The sequence below is a fragment of the Thermobia domestica genome, chromosome 8 (assembly GCF_964235325.1).
Source record: "Thermobia domestica chromosome 8, izTheDome1.hap1.1, whole genome shotgun sequence".
Taxonomy (NCBI): domain Eukaryota; kingdom Metazoa; phylum Arthropoda; class Insecta; order Zygentoma; family Lepismatidae; genus Thermobia; species Thermobia domestica.
In genome coordinates, this window is record NC_137461.1 from 95,357,816 (window position 1) to 95,372,166 (window position 14,351).

The window sequence follows — 14,351 nt, forward strand, 5'->3', positions numbered from 1 at the left end:
TTCATTCACGTCTTCGTGTAAAATTCTGCGACTTTGTCTCAAAAGTAGGCATGTATTTTTTCTCAGCTCAATTTTGGAACGAATAAAGAAATCTCTTTCGTGCCCAACATTAAGAAGTTTCACTATTTTCACTAATCTTTCCAGTGCTTGCGTATGACAATGAAACTCAGAGATATTAACACGTTTTTCTTTCTTTCTTTCTTTCTTTTTTTCTTTTTCTTTTTTTTCTTTTCTTTTTTTTTTCCTGAACAACAAATTTCTTGCAATTTTTCATGTCACATGAGTCACTATAGGCCTCGAAGTTTAGTACTGGCACTTGGAAGGAACAAATTTCAGAAGGTTTATACTGCTTTCTGGATTGGAGAATTTTATCGACAGCAAAGTGTGTAGCTGATCTGTCATCACCAATCATGGCAACGAGAATATTTTTAGGATATGCACAGAATGCGTTTCTGGGAATTACTTTATTGACAGAAGTCTTGTACGGTTCTTGCAAACATCGCGAAAGTTTTATGGTCACGAACAAACATTTAGCTCCGTATTTCACATAAGGTTTCAGTTTGATGTTGAATCGCACTAGTGCATATACGTTTACCACGAACTATGCAAGAGTTTTGAGCTCCTCTGCAAGATTTGACATTCATATATAGATATAGGCGGAAAAGTCTGCAAGCCGTTGTTAACCAGCGAGCATGCGCAAGTTTTTCAGTTTTCTTATTTGCTAGGCTTTTATCACAGTCTCCACAGTGTAAAAATAATTTTGCAGTTCATGGTATCTCAAAATCTGTGACGTCTTGATTTTCTTTCATGTGTCTCAGGGGTAGCCTCCCCAGTTTGGGAACCAGTGGAGTGTTGGATCTGTTAAAAAATGTAAAAAGATTACGAAACGTTGTGATTTATCTTATAAGTAGTGAAGCGTGGACACCCATTAAAAAAATAAAAGTCATCGTCTATGTTGCACACTACCATCATACTTACACGAAGGTAAACTATGTTACATTTAGAAACATACATCGTATTTCTGTTATTATTGGCACATTGTAGAATTTACTATCCCTTATGTCCAGAGTAAAATTTACCTATGAAAAGTATACGATCATTTAAAAGCAAGACTTGCAAGACTCTTGCAAGCAAGACCAAGACCAAGTGTTTCAATGCAAGACCAAGACCAAGACTGGATGTGCAAGACCAAGACCAAGATCACCCGGGCTGGTCTTGGTCTTGCATTTGCTCATCACTAAAGCTGAAGAGAAGTATGAAGATTTGATAAGTAACTGGTACTGAGTTGATTGTAAGCGTCATCGTAAGATCGCTTTTTTTTATTTTTCTTTCTTCTTTTTCCTTCAATTTCTTTGTCTAAGTAACATTAATACCACCGATTACCGTTTTTCTACTTGCCTTTTTTTTCTGATAAAAACGTTCTTTCCAGTTCAGGCACTGTCACAACGACACTTGTGAAATCCAGTGCTATAGTCCTAAAATTTTCAGAGAGTATACGCTGTTTTGTGATCATCTATGGTTGACATAAAATACACAGTAGCCATTGTTTAATTATCAATGTAAAACGCATGTATTAATTAGTTCAATTAAACTATAAAGGATACATTACCGTTTTTATGTCTAAAAGCATTTCATGCTATTTTCTTCATGACATTCCTTACTTAAATCACACCATTAAACATTAATAACATAAATGGGTGTAGGTATGGAGAAGGAACCAACTCACTCCGAGAAGGAACAGAAAAAATCGGGCCCGATGTGACAGATGGTAAGAAAATTGTGCCCAAAAATCATTAAGACACATTTTTTTTAAGTGATAGGTTCTGTATTGCTCAAAGTTACGTTTTAACATTGGTGTGATATTGAAAATATTCATAGCTTAGTTTAAAAATATCGAACAAGTTTGGTTCTCTTCAGCAAAGAACAAAGTTCTGAGTAGTTGAAATATCACAGCTATAGATCTTCAAGACGCTTGGATATCCTCTCAGAACAAAATGCGCCATTTTGCATCGATCTATCTCCTTATCCTAAAACTAACAATTTTGTGTTTTGGTTCCTTCCTGTATAATAACATCCAAATAATAGTAGCTAGTAACAACAGTAACAATGAGAATCTTCGATAAACTATAAGACATGACACTAACCTTGACAGTCTTGACCGGAAGCTACTTGCATCCGTTTCCTCAATAAAACTTTTGTCCTCACGCATATTTTTTTACGCTCGACCCTAGCCATAGGAACTAAATACAAGATTCTGATTGGTTGCATGGGTCAAGGTGAAACAAAACGATCCCTGCAGGGCTTCAAACCCGTTCCTACTACAACTACTACTTATACTATGGATTTGTATAGCAAAACTGAACGCGTAAGGTAAGTAAATCACTTTTTGAGTATTATTTTCATCTTATTTTAATGAGAAAAGTGATGTGAAAATTTAAATAAAATAAAAAAGTTCCTTGGGCCGGGTTTGAACCCACGCTAAAAGCAAATACGATTACTAGCCTGTTGCGCCAGCACCTTTTTTTTTTTCTAAAAGTCAACTGACTCACCGAACGTGTTCCAGTAACTTACTTAAACTATTTATATCTAATTTTACTTGCTTTACTTATTTTTAACTTGCTTTCTCCAATTACCTAGAGCGACAGGGACACGAACACAGATATATCGAGGACAGTTAAAATCACAAAGGCTCTCCCACCGGGAATCGAACCCGGGACCCCGTACACCAGCACCTTCGGCCATGAGAACCAAGAGCAGCCAGCCTTTGATTTCTGCTATATGTATGCTACGTGGTGAGAAACGGATAACTTCAACCAATTAGAACAGCGTATTTAGTTCATATGGCTAGGGTCGAGCGTGATTAAAATATGCTGTCCTCTCAGTTCTCACTAGAACACCTTTTAAATATCTTAAATATCACTAATAACAACACGAAACAGAAAATTTGAACAAAGTAATTTGAATACCCACCATTAACTTCCTCTGGAGCTATTCACATCTCTTAATTCGAACCTACTCCACACTTATCACATAAAAACTCTTAATAATTAAATAACACTGGCAAAAGATGTTTAAAAACTTCTATAAAATAACATTACCTTAAAGATATTATTTACCTTCATCACTACAGTTTTCTTCTAGAGCTATTTGCACCAGTTTACTTAAAAACACTCAAAAGCGCATCTTTTGATTCTTCATAACAAGTGTTAACTAGTGCGTCTTGCACAAACTTTTGATTTCTGACATTTGCAGCATGGTGATGTTGAAGCCACATGTTCAAGGGTTTATATACTTTGAAGCGGAGGGTACACTGTAGTGGCTAAGACTAAGCAGAGGGTATATGGCGTGTATCTCCGTGTACGTTCGACTACAGCCCTGGTGAAATCTGAACACTTGCAAGCTACTATATCAAACAGTTTATTGCCTTGCTCTTTCAATTCTTGAAATTTATTTGTTCTTTCATGCTCCTTCTTACCGCGATTTCTAAAAACATTTTTTCAGTTTTCTGTGGTAACTGTTGATCATTATTAATATAGGGCGGAGCGAAACAAGATGAATTGAAGCACGTTTGCAAATGTCTTCCACCTTTTCTGCTACCTTCCTGGAAATCAAATTCTCTGCTGGTACTTTAGTTTCGACCCCCTTCAACTGCTAACGTGTAAGTAAATAACATATCATAACGTTTTTAAGTTGGAAGCGTTCTCCACTCGAGGGCTTGGCACTACAAAACATCTCTTCTGCTCTTGACTCACTCTTCGCGGTTGGTTTTGTCATTTTTCTTCTTTATAGCACTAAATAAAGACTTCAGATGTTAGGCACTAACACAATAGTAGAAAATTAACTCACCAGCAGGGGCGGATCCAGGACGGGCTTCTGGGGGGGGCGGTGGGTTGTAATACTGATACTTACTACTTTTAAGAGCTCCAAACTCTGGGATGGGTTTTATTTATATATCAAATTAAAAAAAAGTTTCCTCTTCTGGGCGGGAGGCAATCGCCCCGATCCCCTCTAGATCCGCCACTGCAGTAGCTACAAAAGCACAAAACTAATCAGGTTAACGTAGCAACACGGCCGTTAACCATGCACGTATCTCGTGTACTCATATAACACACTGATAACAATCGTCAGGCTGTTGCGCAAGGCTTTATTTAGCACCTGCACGAGCGCCCGCCCTGATTTCGTGCTTTCCACCCACCATATTCTAATGGCTTAATACTACCAAGAAGTTCATTATAGGATATTAAAAAAAGACTGTTACTATACAGCAAAAAGCTTCTTTATGACAAATTAGCAAAATGTTTATAGTTGATCACTTTTCGTCTTCCCAAATTTCAGGGTCATACCCAAAGTGACCAGACGTCTCGTTTTAGCCGGGACAGTCCCTTTTTTTCAACCGTTGTCTCGTTTTTTTTTCCTGATTTTCAAACGGGACGCCTAAATGTCCCGTTTTTAAGCAAAATTGACTCAGGTGTCCCGTAATTATTATTCAAAATATAAATGGTCAATGCAAACTCTACACTTTTCCGTACCAACACTCATTGGGAAGGTTCAGTCGTGTATGGAACTTCTGAATGTTCAAATGGGAATTCAGTGTTCTGTGGTTTAACTGGGAATTGAATGGGAATTCTGAGTACTGAGTTCAAGTAGTTAGAAGCATTGTTGGGTAGCACTTAAATTAGAAACACTGTGTTATCTCTCTTATTTGTGTATTTTGTGAATTGAAAACACTACTGAGTCCCAAAATGCAATTTGAAAGTCAGATATTTACTTCCCCCCTCGTCGATTCGTATGCGCCCCGTTTTTTCAAGTAAAAATTATGGTCGCCTTTGTCATGCCCCCAGCTAATAATAATTTTAGAGAATTAAAAAAAATTCTTGCTATCTACTGATACAGAATGTATCTTTTGCCCTCTATCCACAATACAAATTACAGTTTACTTCCAACGAAGATTTGGCAAATCGTTGCACAGAAATAGAAATAGATTTACAAAATCTCAAATTTAAGGCCCCTTGCGCCCCGGCTAAAAATTATTTTAGAGAATTGAAATTTTCTATGGTAAAGTATTATGATATGATACAACTTTTGCCCCCTATCCAATTTTCGAATTTTAAAAAATCGCTCCACTCTAATAAACAAGTTCCGCACACATTGATAGGCTTTTCTTCTCTATTTTGTATAAGATACATTTGCATGCGTAGTGATCATTAGATAGCTAATAACATATTTCAAACCAAAATACAATCAGCACGTACTTAGTCTTACAGAACTCAAATCAAACAAACAATCAATTATCAAATACTTACTTCGTTTATAGTTTCGAGATTTTTCTCAAGCATTTTATATTTCTCCTTGTCATCTGAGCTAGCAGTAGCGAACAGTTTCTCTAAACGATTCAGCATGGACATGTTACTTTTATTCAATATTTGCAATTCCTGAACCACATTTCTAATTTTTCTAGTTTCCATTAATATTCTTTCACTATCAATGTATGCCGTCGATCGGTGGTGACCTGGTAACAAAAATTGTAGGTTATGTAGGGCGTTCAAAAACATTAACCTTAATAGCATATATAACTACTCTGAGTGGTAGCGCAAGTACCTGGTTGGATAGGTCTGAGTGGTAGCGCAGGTACCTGGTTGGTAGGTAGCGTGTCATATAGATGTTGAATGACTGCTTGAGTATGATATCCCGGGAGATCTTAGGTTGACAAAACCAGAGCACCACACAATATGACGTCACTAAATGTGATAGTAAGTTGAGCAGTGTTTGCATCTGATTTGGTATCAACTTATTAATTTTATGCTAGAGTAACAGAACGGCAAAGAAAATATGTTTAAAAATGATTATCTGTTAATGAAGTAATATACTTAAAGAGATATTTGTATATTTGTATGAAAACAGCATCTCCACACGCGAAATTTGATGATGTACTCCGCGAAATATTTGTTGCCACAAAAAATTTGGAGATCCACAATATATAATTGACATAAAAATTCATGATAGGTCTACATCATATTAGTATGTGACAGGTCCGTATCCATGGGGTCTAGGGAGCGGGCACCCTCTAAATTTTTACTGGTCCCCTAAAATTTTCACAGTACGCTTGCAAATGAACTATAACAGGGTGCAAAATTTCAATGTCAGACGCACTCGCCAATCCAAAAATAATGGTCGCCAGTATCTCTCACGTACAAATTGAGATGCCCCCTTCCCTAAACGGCCTATGATTTGACAAAGAAAGACTTCACATTCCGCGTTTTCTCTCACTCAGTGACAATTATTTTCTTACGAAACAGAAAATTCGCTGCCCTGTGAGTTCAGGCAGAAACCATTCCTACTGAACACTGGTCGCCAGCTCTAAATTTCTAGTCACCAATGGCGACTTGGCGACCAGGAAGTTTGTGCGCTGAGCTATATGAATATAAACTATAATACGTTTGGATCGGGACCCCGTCCCAAACTTCTACCGGGCTTCCCCTAGATTTTTGGACTGGCTACCAGCCTAGTATGTGATTAGTGACAATCCGTAGTAGTAGGCCCCGGCGTTGGCGCGAATGACTCATCCTCACTCTCTTTTATGACCGGGCTTAAACGTCAATAACCTGGCCCGGGGTCAATGACCTAGGGGTACCTAGGATCACCCCCTCTAAATTTGGCAGGGGTACCTAGGACCACCACCCTTAAATTTTGGAAATTGCCAAATTTAAAAATTGGGTGTGGTAGCCTAGGACCACAGTATGTACCTCTATCAGTATTGGGGGATCTATGTCGTTCCCTTTTATGGGTAAAAAATTGCCAAAAATTCAAATTTCGGGGGTTTTTGACTTAATTTCACCCCTTTGATGAGGTGTTATTACCCTATATGGTTATATGGGCGTATACAGGGGTCCATTACCTTTCATAAGATATGAGTATATTTGTGCACCCCTTTAAAAATTTGGGAGGGGTACCTTGGCCCACCCCTTAAATTTTGGAAATTGCCCAATTTAAACATTTGGTATTATAGTACTGGACCCTAACATGTATTATGATAAATTTGGGTGGTCCACCTCTTTCCCTTTTAGGGGTACAAAATTGCCAAAATATAAACGTAAGCAATACGTTGTACCACGTGTTTGATCTTCTGGCCCAATTTATCCTCTTGGATGAGGTCCTATTACCTTATATGATTATATGGTTATGTATAGGGATCTATTACCTTTCATAAGACATAGGTACATTTGTGAACCCCTTTAAAAATTTGGGAGGGGTACCTTGGCCCACCCCTTAAATTTTTGGAAATTGCCCAATTTAAACATTTGGTATTATAGTACTGGCCCTAACATGTATTATGATAAATTTGGGTGGTCCACCTCGTTCCCTTTTAGGGGTACAAAATTGCCAAAATATAAACGTAAGCAATACGTTGTACCACGTGTTTGGTCTTTTGGTCCAATTTATCCTCTTGGATGAGGTCCTATTACCTTATATGGTTATATGGTTATGTATGGGGTCTATTACCTTTCATAAGACATAGGTACATTTGTGCACCCCTTTAAAAATTTGGGAGGGGTATAAGAAATAGGTACATTTGTGCACCCCTTTGAAAATTTGGGAGGGGTACCTTGGCCCACCCCTTAAATTTTAGAAATTGCCTAATTTAAACATTTGGTATTATAGTACTAGGGCCCTAACATGTATTATGATAAATTTGTGTGGTCCACCTCGTTCCCATTCATGGGTACGAAATTGCCAAAGTTTAGTACAACCACGTATTTCGTTTTTGACCTAATTTATTCCCTTGGTTGAGGTCCTATTACCTTATATGATTATATGGTCATGTATAGGGGTCCATTCCTTATCATAAGACATGGATATATTGGTACATCCCTTTAAAATTTGGGATGGGGTACCTTGGCCCACCCCTTTAATTTTAGAAATTGCCCAATTTAAACATTTGGTATAATTGTATAAGACCCTAATATATATTACTATAAATTTTGGTGGTCCATCTCGTTCCCTTTTATGGGTACGAAATTGTCAAATTTTAGTACAACCACGTGTTTCGTTTTTGACCTAATTTATTCCCTTGGATGAGGTCCTATTACCTTATATGATTATATCGTCCCTTTCCGGCATTAACGCAGTAAGCGACATTTTTTTCGAAATGGACTTTTTTGCAGTTTTTGGCTCAGAATTTTAAGGCGCATCGACTGGTCTAACCGCCATGTTTCTATCTTTAACCGTTGCCGAGATAGCTATGTCGCTTACACGGATGTAATTAGACTTGCTGGAGGCAAAAATGTCGTATGTAACACTCAGTCGTTTGTATTTACTGCATAAATGTTTCCGATGAAACGAAGAAACTAGCTTGTAGACTAGATTGTTTCAAACACCAAATTATTTTCGTGCTGGGAGCAAATAAATGTAGTAGGTGCATGATTGTTACAATATTTCATGGCAAAAGTGTAGTAAGCGCCATCTTGAAGTTGGTTCTGAGTCGCTTGAAACAATTTTGATGTAATGATATCAATGATTTCCAGTATTTGTTGCAGTTCTATTTACCTGCTAAGAACAAATACTTTTCCTTACAGCAATTTTGCTATCTTAAAAATATACGTAAGAGGCTCTCAGCCTCACTTCTGAAGTAAACGGTAATAATGTTATAGCTACTTACTGCTATTTTACTTGCAATAATAGTATGTAACGTCGTATAATACATTTTAAGGTTTCATATTTCGGTGCAGAAGTTCTTCGGCGAAAACTTTCAAAGCTGCACAAGCGTCCAATTTACACGACTTCAGAGCGCCTATTGGGAAAAAATAGTGTGTTGCGAGCAAGTAAGGGGGAAGGAGCTAAGAGGTTCTACGCTTGGCGTTTAATGCATTTTTCCCAGTAGACTGAAAGTGACAATTGTATTGACCATGCAAGGGGAAAACAATGGTAAGGTTTGAAGCAACTTTTAGCAAGTTTTGACAATGATTGTTTCCGTTCCATTTACTGTATGGTTTCAGATATCAATTTTTTAACACCATTTCACTAAATAGCCTAGTAGGCTAAAATCAATAATTTCGTTTACATTTATAATAAATATAATAATTTCAAAACTTGTCAACAAAATAGGAACAGAAATTCCATAGTGGTGTGTATTAAATAGTCAGTGTTATTTTAATGGTTTCAGGGAGAATGGTAAAATTATTGTACATATGCGTCCTTTTCAACAATAGGTGGGGGAAATCAAATTTATGTTTACTTAACCTTAGCACAACAACGCCTCTGCGAGTAGAATTAAAATCCTAAACAACAAACTATTCCCAGACAGTACATGCAACGGCATTGTACGAATATAAGCCTAACAATGGTAATTGTTGTCGGGCAGAAAAGAAAACTCAGGTGCAAATAGGTGTAGCTTAGGTGTAAATAGCGGGCCTAGGGGGCATAATACTTACCTAAACCAAAGTCTAGAAAATCATTACAAAATTCAAAATTCGTGAAAATAATTATGATTTGTTGACATTAATTTCTACCAGTTGCATCCACTTCCACAAATATTTTCATTGAAGTCAGAAATATACATTTACACTGATATTTTGTTTTTCCTATTGAGTAAGTTTATATTAAGAACTATTAGAAATTATTTATTCATTGTTTTACAGTTAATTTTAGTATGTCAATTACACAAGGACCCCTTTGATGGAGCATTCCATAACCCCACATGACCGTATCCATCCTAGACTTTGGTGTTAGGATCGATACGCCTATGACCTCGGGGAACTACTATCAAGATACATGGGTTGATATTCACCGTAATGGACTGAAGATTTTTCTAAGAATATCAATGGGTCTTAGAAGTTTAAACTTTGCCTTTAAAACGTTTAAAATATCGTTGAAAAGCCTGACATTTTTCTGCTTAATGAACGATTATCGTGAACATGTTTTTCCGTGTTTAATAAACTTCCTGTGTACAACTGGATAAAGGTCAAGGTAAAATATGAACAATTACAAAAAGTGTGTTCTAAACATCCTATCACTTAAATGGAAATGTGCAGAACAATATCCCGGTTTCACACACTGAAAATAACGTAGGACTTCAATAATTCATTTTTTTAGGATTCCTCTATGTGTGCATGTAGGCCTATTTTATATTTGTCCACTAATATCTTCGAAAATTCTTATTTCAGCGCAGCTTTTTGCATTAGGTAACACTGTTCAGCTTACGGAATGGTGAAAGAGTCGTTAAAATTCAGTAAACATGTTATATAAAATATTCCTATTGTTGACAATTTATTAGGAATGATTATTTTATACACTAAGACTAAACGATCACTACATTAGGGACACTTATCTAATAGCGTGTTCATTCTGGGTAATCAAAGCATTCAAGGGCTTATGAATAGATTCCTCAAGGTATACTCCTTGTATTCTGCAGGTTCAGTCCAAGCTATCTATGCTGCAGCAGTTCCTACAAGTGGTGTACATTTGGACAATCTGCAGTACATTGCACAGAACATCACAGCATGTTCCATACATGCTTAATAGGGTTAAGTCTGGCAATTTTGGATATCAGGGTAGTATTGAAAACTCATTTTCATGTTCCTCCAACCATTATGTAAAAAACGCAGCCCGATGACACCTTCCGTTCTCCTGCTAGAATATGACGCTGCTCTCTTGGACTTGGAGGTATGGGCCATGAAAGGTTTAATCGAGTAAGAAATACTTGTGCGGCACTTCCCAGACCCAGACAATAAACAGCACTGTCATCGTCCTACGGAATTACCATGCTGCAACCCGGAGACGTATACTCATGTTGTTTCGAACAATATCATCGACATGGTTCAGTGAAAAGCGGGACTTACCACTGCAGATAACCTTCTTTCATTGATCCATAGTCCAATGATCCCTTTGCTTTTGTTCATGTCAGCCTTATGTTATTTCTGTGTTGTTGTAATAGTGTTGGTCTACGGCTGTTACCCTAACCGATGTAAGGTATGTCACATGGTCATGGTTGAAATTGTTGTAGGATTTATTGGCCCACATTGTACTGGTGCGTCAATTCCTCCATTGACATACGCCTGTGGTGAGATACCATAGTGCTATTCGTTGTTCATTTTCTGCCCACCGCACGTACCTGATCCAAGTGTGATCGCTTGGTGGATGACTGACCGTCATGAGCACTGTTGGTAAAAACTTGACACTGTAGCGCTTGAACATCCCACAAGTACGACTGTCTCAGGTGTACTGGCAGCAGTCATTTGTGCCCCAACAGTTTGCGCTAGTCAAAATTTACTCACATAATTTTGTTTGCCTATAACGGGCATCAGTTGCATTCTATTATGTTCGGTAGCCGTGCGCGTCCTCTATGTTACCTGCTCATGACGTGGACGTTACGTGTTATCGATATTTGATGGCGGTTATTCCTATTGTAATGATGGTTCTGTGCATATAAAATTTAGCTGTTAACAAAGGTTGCCTTTAGTAACTAATTAGCAATGTCAATTAGTTGTGGCCTTTAGGAAACTAAGGGTCAGGCCGGAGAAGAATAGAGGTCAAGGATGTGGAAAGCCAGCGACTCTGGCCTTACAGAAGTGCCATCCCGGGCATTCGCCTGTTACGACTGAAGAATATCACGGAAATCCCCAGTTTGGATGACCGTCTAGAACAAGGTTCGTGCTCACGTTCGACCTATCCAATGCTGTTTGGCAGGCAGGCAAGTTGCCCCTACCCGTCCGGCCAGGTAACAAATTGTCAATGTTAATTATGTAAAAATTAAACCGATTTCAAAGAGTGTGATAAAAATAGCCGAGTAATATTTTCCCAAAGCTTCGACTTACACTATAAGGTGCTAATACTTATAGCTGACCTTTTAGGTCAATGGAAATCAAAGCTACCTAATATATTTAATAGATGTAAGATTTCTGCCAACTTCAAAAGTCACCTTTATTTAGTAGACAGGAGGTACTATTAGTCAAAGCTTTTAAAACTACTACTTTGCACTCCACTTACAAAAAAATATTACTTTTACCACATTTTAGATCGGTCCATTTTTTTTGCTATTTTCTGCTTTTAGTTCTCCCGTGGGAGGAAAATTTTAATCTAACCAAACAGCAAGTTGAAAAACAAGTCATGAAGCCGAGGGTACCAAACGGGTCATATTCCAATATAGTTAATTGTTTGAAGGGTGAGATCATGAAAATTGGGGCTGAAGAAAGGAAGGAAAACCCAAACAAGCATCAGAAGAGAGCAGCAGTGGAAGATACCCTAAGGTCGGACGAGAAGAAGGCTGAAGAAGAGAAGAAAAACCCAAACCAGCTTCAGAAGGGAGTAGCAGTGGAAGATACCCTATACCCGGATGATAAAAAGGCTGAAGAGGGGAAGAAAAGCCCAAACAAGTATCAGGAGACAGTAGCACTAGAGGAGACTTTAAACCACAATGAGGAAAAGAATGAAGAAGGGAAGAAAACCCAAACAAGCTTCAGGAGACAGTATCAGTGGAAGAGACACTAAACCAGGATGAGGAGAAGACTGAAGAAGGGAAGAAAAACCCAAACATCGGGAGACAGCAGTAGAGGAAGAGACCCTAAACTCGAAGGAAGAGGGAACTTTAGAAAAGAATCGAGAAAGAGATGAACATTATTTCGCTGAGAAACAGAACTTGAGAAAAAGAACTAATTCGGGACTGAGCTATTTAGACTATTTCTCTGACGATGATATATTTAACCAGGCTTGTCCTTCCGAAAACTCAATAGATTGGTTGGACAAAACACCAACCTCAGATGAATATACCTAGGTATATTATATGTTAAGGGAAAAAGGGTTTCAGGAAATTCAGCTGGATAGTCGAATTCAGGTGATGGTTGCAATGAGGAAAGCGGTGCTAGGAAACGGAGGAAAATTGTAAGTAGAAAGATTACTTTTACACCAGAAAAGAACATCGTAGGGGAAAAGACATTGAGAATTAAAAAGGAAACTATTCAAAAAGAGAAAACAAGATTAAAGCAAAGTGGCCAAGCTTACAACAGAAACAAGCAAGAAAGAATGGAGAAAAAACAAATACTGTACAACCAAACAAATGCAAGTCTTGCCCAATTGTGTAATCAGAATATTCTACCAAAGCATCTACACGGGTTCTACCAGCAGTTGCAACACACGGGAGAAGCACAAGATACCCTCCCTGAGACAGATGAAGATGAAGAAGTAATTCAAGATTGAAACACGTTGTCATCATTTTTTATTTTTTCTTGCAAAGTTAAAAATTTATAAAGTTACAGTTTTGTGAAGTTTCGACGATTTGCATTTATTTAGTAAATGAATGGTGCAAATTTTCATTGTATCAGTAAGCTTAACAAATCAGTAATAATTTGCAATATTCTAAACTTTAATATTTAAAAAAAACGCTAAAAATAAATGAGAAAACTAAATAATGGTGTCAGTTATTATTAATTTAACTATTCAGAAGATTAGATTATTTTTTACGTATAAAGGAGAGGTACGCCAAAGTATTTTTCTTGCCAAATTTATTTTAAGCAGCATTATTTCAAGAAGCGTTCAGTATTTTACCGATCTGTATAAAACTAACATTCTTCAATTAATGAATCAGCAATTTATTACCATTTATTTTCCCCCCTAAATGTCGCTTAACGCAATCTCACTATGACACCGTGTGCCTTAATGCATTAGTACATTTGAATGAATGTCGTTTGAAGCATTGATTTGTTAAAAATTTTGTAAGCAAAAATGAATTAAGCGCCAAAATAAGTGAATATTTTTAAGCTATTATATACGTCACTGCCCTATTTGACGGAGCTTGTTTAATTATATTAGCTGTATTTTTCTTACGAAAATAGTCCAGAAAACAAAAAAGTTATTCAAGAAAAATCATCAAAATTTCAGTTTTTCGGCTCTCCTGTAAAATTTTCAAAATGTCGCTTACTGCATTAATGCCGGAAAGGGACGATATGGTCATGTATAGGGGTCCATTTCCTATCATAAGATATAGGTAGATTGATGCACCCCGGGAGGGGTACCATAGCAAATCCCTTAAATTTTGGAATTTTTCCAATTTAAGCATTCGCTATCATAGTACATGACCTTAATATGTATCATGATTAATTTGGGTGGTCCACATCGTTCCCTTTCATGGGTAAAAAAAAAATTGCCAAAATATAAACATAAGCAATATGTTGTACCACGTGTTTGGTTTTTGGCCCAATTTATCCCGTTTGATGCGGTCTTATTACCGTATATGGTTATATGGTCATGTATATAGGTTCATTTCCTATCATAAGACATGGGTACATTGATGCACCCTTTAAAATTTGAGAGGGGTATCTTGGCTCATTCACTCAGTTTTAGAAATTGTTTAATATAAGCAT

The 14,351-nt window shown here is 37.2% G+C and overlaps 1 protein-coding gene across 2 annotated transcripts in view; it reads right to left on the reverse strand.

Moving 5' to 3' along the window:
• The window catches only part of LOC145693093 (oxysterol-binding protein 1-like), a 327,552-nt gene that overhangs the window by 284,605 nt on the left and 28,596 nt on the right, over positions 1-14,351 (reverse strand). For both annotated transcript variants that reach the window (XM_081768782.1, XM_081768781.1), the window contains exon 3: positions 5,304-5,509. In XM_081768782.1, coding sequence (XP_081624908.1) covers positions 5,304-5,509 — 206 coding nt within the window. The remainder of the gene's footprint in view (positions 1-5,303; positions 5,510-14,351) is intronic.